At 46.7% G+C, this 11,552-nt stretch overlaps 1 protein-coding gene across 8 annotated transcripts in view; it reads left to right on the forward strand.

Moving 5' to 3' along the window:
• The window catches only part of KIF21A (kinesin family member 21A), a 255,299-nt gene extending 247,345 nt beyond the window's left edge, over positions 1–7,954 (forward strand). For all 8 annotated transcript variants that reach the window (XR_013621375.1, XR_013621377.1, XR_013621378.1 and 5 more), the window contains one exon: positions 7,249–7,954. Coding sequence is in view for 5 of the 8 variants with exons in the window: in XM_078768210.1 (XP_078624336.1) it covers positions 7,249–7,324 (76 nt within the window). In the remaining 3 variants the exon portion in view is untranslated. The remainder of the gene's footprint in view (positions 1–7,248) is intronic.
• Positions 7,955–11,552: the final 3,598 nt, after the last annotated feature.

An 11,552-nucleotide genomic window follows, 5' to 3' on the forward strand; every position in this document is an offset into this window, starting at 1 on the left:
AGTTTCCGTGAACGACCACGTCAAACTGGGTCATGTAGAGTCAAAAAGGAGGGTTTTTAACTCCGGTGCCGACTTTGCGGCGAGGTGTCTCCGTCAGTACATATAATTCAGCCTCGGAATTTATGCTAGGCACAGACCTCCCATGGTTCTGTGGCCCTGTCAGTTTTGAAGGCTCTTATTTATGCGCGCATCATACAGCGGAAATGTAAAAAAAATGTACTTTTGTCATACGTACCTACTGTAAAATTCTATGAATTTCTCCGAAATTAACCCAAAATATTTTCGAAACCATCAGAGATATCCTCTCGGAAATGGGTAAGCTTGGCATATGGAAGGGATACTGCTTATTGACGACGTTTCGTGGTTGTCTTGAAAACAACGGATGAAGGGGGCGACACTAAAAATGCCTCCAGATGCATATGGGGCCCGCATGATGACCAGGGATAGCGTAGTGAATGTAGAGTAGGGAAGCTTGGTATTATGGTCGGCGGTATGAATCCGATGAATACATGATAATCCATTGATACAATAAGTATCAATCCATAGATAATAATAAGGCACACACCTGAAGTAAATCGCATGATAGTTTATTCACCGTCGTGTCAATACGCCAAGATGCAGGCTTCGATGTATGCGAAAATTCTGAATGTCCACGGGCTCAAGTAGCACAAATCTTCTTAAAATTTCAAGGCAATCGGATGAGAATTGAGGATTTTAGAAATTCGACAAAGTTGGTGAACTTTGGCCTATGTTGACCTATTGACCTTTTGATCCCAAAAACAATAAGCTTCTTGCTTATGATCAACTCTACCATTTGGTGAAATTTCGTGAAGATTGGTTGAAAATTGTGACCTGTAGGTGCCTGACAGACAGACAGACAGACAGACAGACAAACAGACAGACAGACAGACAGACAGACAAACAGACAGACAGACAGACAGACAAACAGAATAACGCACAAGATCAAGCAATATAGGGGAAGGTGGTACAAAATGGACCCCTTGGGTCATATGGACCCCTTGGTATATTCCACCAGCAGCCGAGAATGGTAGGAGGTAGGAGGATACAAGGAGGAGGTAGGAGGATAGGAGGTAGGAGGATACAAATGGTAGGAGGTAGGAGGATACAAATGGTAGGAGGATACAAGCTGCTGCTGGTGGAATATACCAAGGGGTCCATATGACCCAAGGGGTCCATTTTGTACCACCTTCCCCTACTTGAAAAATCTCATGTAGAATTAATCAGCAATTATTTAGCTCAGGTAGAACAGCAAGGTGATAGTGAGCATTTTATTATTAAAATTAGTATACAGTGCACGTTTTTATGCCTCCGCAGGACGGTTGTCCGTCCGGTTGTCGGTCCGTACCAGACTTTCGTTTCCAGAATAACCGCTTATGGGATTGGCTTATTGGTATGGACTGTAATAATTGGTATGATAACAAAATTGGTATGAACTGTAATGCAAAGATGAACTGGTTCGATTTTGGGTTGAAAAGGTCAAAGGGACCATGGTCATGTGACCTTTAATTTAAAATCTTGGTTACCACAACAACTTGTGGACGAGAGAAGGGATTTCAATCAAACTTGACAGTAAATATCGCTGATGCTTCTTCATGGTGGTCGAACCCTTCCCCCTCCAAAATCTTCCCCATTCTGTCCTGCTGCCCGGATTCGTCAGGTCAGCGCTTTGTTAGGGTCAGAGTGCCGATTGGTCCCCATGGACCGTCCCTTTCCCTCTTGTCCCTGTTTCTTTCTTTCTCCAACTCTGACGTGGCCCTGACTTCGTGAAGGTGGATCACACCATCCTCGATGTGGGGGATCTCTGGGTCGTTTCTGGGAGATCGATCCGCTGTCTTTGTGTCACGGGCTTGTTCGAGAGAACTGTCCGACGTTATACAACAACAACCAAATTTGATACCACAATGGCCTGCTGTGCAAAGATGGACAGATTAAATTTTTGGGTGTAACAGGACATGTGCCCTTTGAAAATATTTTTGCAGATCATAACTCGAGTTTGAAACATCTGAGGTTTTACCTCTGTCATGTGACCTTTAATCGAGATCAAACGTAAACAGTGGGCGGACGCATATCCAATATCACCCACCGATGCAGACATTGTACAACAGAGCTCGTTTCGTCCCACCCTGCACAATAACGTGGGGTATAATTAGCAGTGTAGGTAGATCCTAGACTCGTGGAGGTAGATCCTAGACTCGTGGAAGTAGATCCTAGACTCGTGGAGGTAGATCCTAGACTCGTGGAGGTAGATCCTAGACTCGTGGAGGTAGATCCTAGACTCGTGGAAGTAGGTCATAGACTCGTGGAGGTAGATCCTAGACTCGTGGAAGTAGGTCATAGACTCGTGGAAGTAGATCCTAGACTCGTGGAAGTAGGTCATAGACTCGTGGAGGTAGATCCTAGACTCGTGGAGGTAGATCCTAGACTCGTGGAGGTAGATCCTAGACTCGTGGAAGTAGATCCTAGACTCGTGGAGGTAGATCCTAGACCCGTGGAGGTAGATCCTAGACTCGTGGAGGTAGATCCTACACTCGTGGAGGTAGATCCTAGACTCGTGGAGGTGTATCCTAGACTCGTGGAAGTAGATCCTAGACTCGTGGAAGTAGGTCATAGACTCGTGGAGGTAGATCCTAGACTCGTGGAAGTAGGTCATAGACTCGTGGAAGTAGATCCTAGACTCGTGGAAGTAGGTCATAGACTCGTGGAGGTAGATCCTAGACTCGTGGAGGTAGATCCTAGACTCGTGGAGGTAGATCCTAGACTCGTGGAAGTAGATCCTAGACTCGTGGAGGTAGATCCTAGACCCGTGGAGGTAGATCCTAGACTCGTGGAGGTAGATCCTAGACTCGTGGAGGTAGATCCTAGACTCGTGGAGGTGTATCCTAGACTCGTGGAGGTAGATCCTAGACTCGTGGAAGTAGATCCTAGACTCGTGGAGGTAGATCCTAGACTCGTGGAGGTAGATCCTAGACTCGTGGAGGTAGATCCTAGACTCGTGGAGGTGGATCCTAGACTCGTGGAGGTAGATCCTAGACTCGTGGAGGTGTATCCTAGACTCGTGGAGGTAGGTCATAGACTCGTGGAAGTAGATCCTAGACCCGTGGAGGTAGATCCTAGACCCGTGGAGGTAGATCCTAGACCCGTGGAGGTAGATCCTAGACCCGTGGAGGTGTATCCTAGACTCGTGGAGGTGTATCCTAGACTCGTGGAGGTGTATCGTAGACTCGTGGAGGTGTAGCATAGACTCGTGGAGGTGTATTGTAGACTCGTGGAGGTAGATCCTAGACTCGTGGAGGTGTATCATAGACTCGTGGAGGTGTTGGTGAACTCGACGTTGACCAGATGCTGGTGTCTGTTGGCAAGATTGTGACACTCACCATCCAATTGCAGCCACGTCTGCAGGCATTCACGATATTTACTCCATCTAAGAGGCGTAAACGGCGAAGTTATGTCATTCACGACGTGTTCAAAGTGCATGAAGCACTTTAAACGCGATTTTCCCGAGGCCATGACTAAACATTCAGCGCGACATGGGCGCCGCCATTTTGTATGTCGTGTGACCCAAGCAAGTGTTCTGATAGGCCTAGATTCAAAATTAGTGCCTTCGATGCAAGACAAAGTAGTGCGACATAAACGCGTGGAAAACTTTCAAACTGGCAGGATCTGTTAGTTAAACGTTTTGTATGTGCTACAACTCGGCACGTACTCAGATTACCAGTGATTCTTTTTTAGTCTCTCTGACCTCGGAACGGGATTGAAGGATACACGGTGTCAGCTTGAGGCCTATAATAGAAGATTTATGTGCGTATGGCCTTCTATGAATCATTTGTAAAATTGCAGTTTTTTATTTCGCTTATTCCTTCCCTCTCCTCCACCTTTCCATTGATATATCTCCTCCAAAACTCGTGTCTTTTCTACCAACTCCTCTCCTACACCGCGACCACCACAGGCTACAATTTCCTTGTGTCCTTCTCCCTTCCATTCTGTTTAACAATTTTTTTTTCTTCTCATTTGAACCTCCATCTTTGAGTACCTCGTACACAGATGACCTTGACCGGTCTCCAAACATGATTGTATATTATTAACGCACAGGTTTACAACCTGGTGCGTTATAGCGTTTGCCTGGGAATTTCGGGCGCTCAAAAGTGAAGCTAGTTTCTGTCACCCATTTCTGTCGCTCATTTCTGTCGCTCATTTCTGTCGCTCAGATGTGTAAACATGACGTCATCAAATCTATATTTATAGGATAGGTTATAGGAGATATATATGTTATAGGATAGGAATATAGGACCCAAGTGACCCAGAGGACCCAAATGACCCAGAGGACCCAAATGACCCAGAGGACCCAAATGACCCAGAGGACCCAAATGACCCAGAGGACCCAAATGACCCAAATGACCCAGAGGACCCAAATGACCCAGAGGACCCAAATGACCCAGAGGACCCAAATGACCCAGAGGACCCAAATGACCCAGAGGACCCAAATGACCCAGAGGACCCAAATGACCCAGAGGACCCAGAGGACCCAAATGACCCAGAGGACCCAAATGACCCAGAGGACCCAAATGACCCAGAGGACCCAAATGACCCAGAGGACCCAAATGACCCAAATGACCCAGAGGACCCAGAGGACCCAAATGACCCAGAGGACCCAAATGACCCAGAGGACCCAAATGACCCAGAGGACCCAAATGACCCAGAGGACCCAAATGACCCAGAGGACCCAGAGGACCCAAATGACCCAGAGGACCCAAATGACCCAGAGGACCCAAATGACCCAGAGGACCCAAATGACCCAGAGGACCCAAATGACCCAGAGGACCCAAATGACCCAGAGGACCCAAATGACCCAGAGGACCCAAATGACCCAGAGGACCCAAATGACCCAGAGGACCCAAATGACCCAGAGGACCCAAATGACCCAGAGGACCCAAATGACCCAGAGGACCCAAATGACCCAAATGACCCAGAGGACCCAAATGACCCAGAGGACCCAAATGACCCAGAGGACCCAAATGACCCAGAGGACCCAAATGACCCAGAGGACCCAAATGACCCAGAGGACCCAAATGACCCAGAGGACCCAAATGACCCAGGGGACCCAAATGACCCAGGGGACCCAAATGACCCAGAGGACCCAAATGACCCAGAGGACCCAAATGACCCAGAGGACCCAGAGGACCCAAATGACCCAGAGGACCCAGAGGACCCAAATGACCCAAATGACCCAGAGGACCCAGAGGACCCAAATGACCCAGAGGACCCAAATGACCCAGAGGACCCAAATGACCCAGAGGACCCAAATGACCCAGAGGACCCAAATGACCCAAATGACCCAGAGGACCCAAATGACCCAGAGGACCCAAATGACCCAAATGACCCAGAGGACCCAAATGACCCAGAGGACCCAAATGACCCAGAGGACCCAAATGACCCAGAGGACCCAAATGACCCAGAGGACCCAAATGACCCAGAGGACCCAAATGACCCAGAGGACCCAAATGACCCAGAGGACCCAAATGACCCAGAGGACCCAAATGACCCAAATGACCCAAATGACCCAGAGGACCCAAATGACCCAGAGGACCCAAATGACCCAAATGACCCAGAGGACCCAAATGACCCAGAGGACCCAAATGACCCAGAGGACCCAAATGACCCAGAGGACCCAAATGACCCAGAGGACCCAAATGACCCAAATGACCCAGAGGACCCAAATGACCCAGAGGACCCAGAGGACCCAAATGACCCAGAGGACCCAAATGACCCAGAGGACCCAAATGACCCAGAGGACCCAAATGACCCAGAGGACCCAAATGACCCAGAGGACCCAAATGACCCAGGGGACCCAAATGACCCAGGGGACCCAAATGACCCAGAGGACCCAAATGACCCAGAGGACCCAAATGACCCAGAGGACCCAAATGACCCAGAGGACCCAAATGACCCAGAGGACCCAAATGACCCAGAGGACCCAAATGACCCAGAGGACCCAGAGGACCCAGAGGACCCAGAGGACCCAGAGGACCCAAATGACCCAAATGACCCAGAGGACCCAGAGGACCCAGAGGACCCAAATGACCCAGAGGACCCAAATGACCCAGAGGACCCAAATGACCCAGAGGACCCAAATGACCCAGAGGACCCAAATGACCCAAATGACCCAAATGACCCAGAGGACCCAAATGACCCAGAGGACCCAAATGACCCAAATGACCCAGAGGACCCAAATGACCCAGAGGACCCAAATGACCCAGAGGACCCAAATGACCCAGAGGACCCAAATGACCCAGAGGACCCAAATGACCCAGAGGACCCAAATGACCCAGAGGACCCAAATGACCCAGAGGACCCAAAGGTCCAATCTTGACCCGAGATGATAATTATGCTACATCATAATTTCCATGTGCCAACCTGGGCGGAATCCAAGTGGATTCACTTGTTGTAACACGCAATTTCTAGCTCAGGATTCAGATGTGCTTCCACTGGGACTCTCAGACCTGGTGAGCTCAGAGACTTTTACTCAAGTTATTGCTGCTGGAATCGTTAAGTGAACACACAGGCTACACACAACTTGTGGTTTTGCACTCCTTGCTCTTTCCGTGCTTTGTTCCCCCGGGTTTCTGCAGGGCGCACACAGTCCACCATCGACCCCCTTTTGGTTAAACTCCCTAAATCCAGAATCACTGCTCACCTCCACTCATCCCTTCCTTTCTTCCCACCTGTGGAATCAACTTCCACATTCTCTTCAATCTCATCCTTCCCTCCAGCTCTTCAAGACAGCTGTTCACCACCATCGCCCATCCAAAACAATGATATTTTCCATCCATGTCACCCCCTCCCTCTCCAACTTCATGCCCTTCCAAATTCCCAGTTTTTCCTTCCTGAGAGTTTGCTTCTGCATCCATCTTGTGCACCACACGCGTCCTCACCTACCACCTCATCACTCGCCATACCTATTATTTGTCCAAGTCTCCCTATATTTTGTCCCTCAACCCTGCTGTTGATGCCCCCACTCTCCTCTTTCTGCCATGCTATATCCTGATCCATTCATTGTTCGAGCTTTTCCATGAGCCTTGACTTTGCAATCCGAAATATATTTCAATACAGTTCATCTATTCACCTGTTTCAGACATAATCTGGTGGTCCTTTTTCTCCACTCAGTTTAATGACCCCTTTTTTGTGACCTAGTAATCCCTCATTGTTGTGCCTGTCCTCCCCTTCCCGCAGCGACCGCACGGTGCGGATCTGGAGTCCTCGCATAGCCTTGGACAGTTATACGTCTGACACCTTGGAGCCCGAGTAGACCATGTCGCACTTCCTTCTCACCCTATCAAGCATTCTTGGAAGCGGTGACTGTGGCACATCGGTTCCCACTTGTTTCCTACCTGGAACCAACGAACTCATTAACCTCCAAGCTCTTAACACCTTCACCTTCAGCACAATTACTGATGTGTATGTGTGTGTTTTGAATGTAGAGAGTGAAGGTTAAAACTATCCTGAAATCCATTTTGCACACCTGGACATTGACTGCTTCGCGGATTCGGAAGGGAACGGATCGCCAGGTGGCACCTTTCCAATGAAATGTCAGTTTGCGTGTATTTGTTTGCGAGTTGCGTGCATAATTTTGTGCTCGGTGCAAGTGTAACTGTGTGCATGAACGCTCTCACCCTGCCATCGTTACATTTTCTCTATCATTGTTACACGTCCCAGGTCACTCTCGGCTCCAAAATGGCAAAACTTGAAATAATATTGTAAACCCTTTGATCTTTAGTATGTTTAATGACCACGTTTTATGTAAATTGACAAACTGCGTGCTGCTTGTACACTGATGTATTTATTTTCATTTTGGAGAAAGTTGCACAGCCTTGTGGCAGGCTTTATTTAATTGCAATGACGTGACGGGTGTGGAATAAAATGAAAATGGCTGCCTCCGGATCCATCCCTTGTGCACAGAGCTTCCAATTCATCCTCTGTGAGGATTCTGGTTAATTATATCTGTTAAAGAAATTTGACATCTCAATTATATCTGAATTTTAGAAAACATCAATTTTTTTTGTTGTTTATTTATTTGTATGCAGCTTGTGGCTGCTTGGCTGCATCATGTTTCCGGGTGCGTGGCTGTGCCGCTGATGCAGTGCCCCCTTACCATCTAGCTGGTACTCATTTTGCTGACCTTGGAAGGATGGCAGAATGAGTCAACTCACCTGGTGTTAATTCAACAGAGCGGTAGGGGCCTGAACTCAAAATACCTAGGATCTTAAGCCAGCCACCTTAACTGTTAAGCCAACACCTGCTCTGCGACTCTGCGAAAAAGACCATGGTGCCTGCTCTGTGGGGAAAAATGGCCTCCAAAGGTGGTTCATTTTTGTTACTTATTACTGACTGAGTCAATTTTCACTGTGCAGTATACAGTGACGTGAAAAAGTAAGTACACCCCATGTAAATTTTTGACTTTTTCAACATATTTCAACATAGCTATTGGATCTTCATTTCAACAATATTGACAGATAAAGGTGATATAATATAACAAATATCATGAAACATTTACATTTTGTAGTCCATTGTATAATTTAAATTAACATGAATGCAAATTTCGCATGTGAAAAATAAGTACACCCCTACATTTATCACTACTTCAAATACCTAAAATTAGAATCAGATGCACCAGCTCAGGTGCAAATGATTAGAACATCGTTAGAGAGGATCTTGGAGGAACCTGTCTTATTTAAACCTCAGACATTTAGTTTTAGTTGGTTTGCTCTTTGTTGTTGAAGTGTGCGGCGTCACCATGGCTAGATCAAAACAGCTCTCTGAGGCCTTCAGAAAGAAGGTTATCGATGCCTACAAGTCTGGGTAGGGATTTATAAAGATCTCCAAACAATTTGAAATCGATCATTCGACTGTCCGGAAGATCATCTACAAGTGGAGAAGATTCCAAACAACTGCCAACTTGTTCAGGCCAGGCCGCCCCAGCAAGTTCAGCCCGAGAGCAGATCGTAAGATGCTGAAACAAGTCTCTAAGAACCCCAGAATGTCATCATGGGACCTACAGGTAGCTCTTGCCACTGTTGATGTCAAAGTGCACGAATCCACCATGAGAAAGACGCTGCACAAATTTTATCTACATGGGAGGTGTGCCAGGAGGAAACCTTTGCTGTCCAGAAGGAACATCAGGGCAAGATTAAAGTTTACCAATGAACACCAAGGCAAAGACCAGCACTTCTGGAACAATGTGCTCTGGACAGATGAGTCAAAGGTAGAGCTATTTGGCCACAGTACAAGAAGACATGTTTGGCGAAAACCAAAGACAGCATTTGACCACAAGAACCTGATACCAACTGTAAAGCTTGGTGGTGGAAATATTATGGTTTGGGGCAGCTTTGCTGCATCAGGGCCTGGGCAGCTCACCATCATAGAATCCACTATGAATTCTTCATTGTACCAGAGGGTGCTTGAGGATAATGTAAGGCCATCTGTCGGAAAGTTGAAGCTCAACCAAAGGTGGACCTTGCAACATGACAATGACCCTAAACATACCAGTAAATCCACCAAGGAATGTCTGAAAAGAAAGAAATGGAGGGTTCTGGAATGGCCAAGTCAAAGCCCGGATCTAAATCCCATCGAGATGTTGTGGGGGGATTTGAAACGAGCTGTGCATGAAAGAAACCCCTCAAACATCGCACATCTGAAAGAATTCTGCATGGAGGAGTGGGCAAAAATTTCTCCCAGTCGATGTCAGAGACTGGTAGACAGTTATAAGAAACGCCTACTTGAGGTTGTTTCTGCCAAAAGGGGTAATACCACCTATTAGAGCCAAGGGTGTACTTACTTTTTCCACAAGCGAAATTTGCATTTATGTTTATTTAAATTATACAATGGACTACAAAATGTAAATGTTTCATGATATTTGTTATATTATGTCACCTTTATCTGTCAATATTGTTGAAATGAAGATCCAATAGCTATGTTGAAATATGTTGAAAAAGTCAAAAATTTACATGGGGTGTACTTACTTTTTCACGTGACTGTATGCATTAACATTGCCTGTTGTAGCCATCTTTTGGGTGGTAACATGATTCGTGGATCTATGCGTGCCACCGTCCCTCGTGATGGTGTGGCTGCTTCCGGAAACAGCCAATCTATGATACAGCAGAAGTTGGGTGTATTCCAGCCCCGATAGATCATCTGATCAACGTGCTGCTGTCCTATTTCAAGATCGGCTGAATGGTTCCACCCTCAGTAATAAACTTGCACAACCATCCTTGACCATGTTGTCGAACGTTGGCAGAGGCCCTCATTTTTTCACCTTTAAATTAGTTTTCTCCTCAACTGCTTGAGTGATTGACATGAAACTAAGATTGTATACGCCTCCACCAACAAAGTCACCAGAGGCACTATACGTATATATTGTCAGGTTTCCATGCGTGATAGGTTTTCTTTTCTGCTATACACCTCGACACCGCTATTCGCGGGGCATAAGTTCCTGGAAAGTACCGCGAATGACAGGGCATTGTTTTAATGGAAAAAGGGTGGATTGGTTCCTGAATCGCAAAATCCGCAAATGAATCGCCTTTCGAGGTCATTTTCCCCACAGTGCTGGGGTTGGCTTTTTTTTTTTTTTAGCACCGTGGTCCCCTTTTTGAAGCGATGTTTTATGGCCGGATGCCCTTCCTGCGGCCAACCCTGTTAGTCGCCTTTTGCGACACAGGAAATTATCAGTGAGCTGGTACTCGATTTGCTGACCTCGGAAGGATGACAGGTTGAGTCAACCCCCCTGGCGTTAATTCAGCGATCGACCAGGATTCAAACCCAGGATCCTTGGATCCCAAACCAGCACGCTAACCGCTAAGCCAACACCAAGAAAAAATATGCGTTAACCGCAAAATCCCACGAGTCAATGAAAATCCACGAATGCATGTCATGCCATTGTTTAAATGGGGAGAAGGAAGACAGCTAATCTACCACAAAAAACAGAATGTGTGTATCTGTCCCCCTTCATAAGGGTAGGTTTTGAAGGCTTTGAGTAGTGCTCACTGGAGGAATTTGAGTGGGGTTTTAATAGGCAATCTTTGAACACGACTGTGTTCACCAGTTAAAAGACCTAAAAGATTGAGGATCCAGACAACCCAAAGTACCCTGAGAATCCAAAAGACCCAAACAACCCCGAGGACCAAAACGACCCCGATGACCCAATGGACCCTGAAGACCCAAAGGTCTTTGTCACTTACTTTGGAATTGTATACGGTGGCTTGCAAACTGAGCCTCAAGGTCGGTGTGCGGAAGCGGTATTTTTTTAAATCACAATAAATACAAGACACAGAGGTGAAATTTGCTGCACATGATGTGCAATGCACACAGAGTAAAATGTGTTCATTTACATCTGTAGGATGTCTAACAAATAAAAACGATAGAAGCACATCTGACACTAGGTCCAGACTTCAGACTTTGGCATGCTCACGTGGTTGTACGTTCAAAAACCGTTCCAACCCGTTATTTTTGACGGGCTTTATACGAGTTAATCATATAATGCA

Source organism: Myxine glutinosa, chromosome 1, assembly GCF_964187855.1.
Source record: "Myxine glutinosa chromosome 1, kmMyxGlut1.1, whole genome shotgun sequence".
Taxonomy (NCBI): Eukaryota; Metazoa; Chordata; class Myxini; order Myxiniformes; family Myxinidae; genus Myxine; species Myxine glutinosa.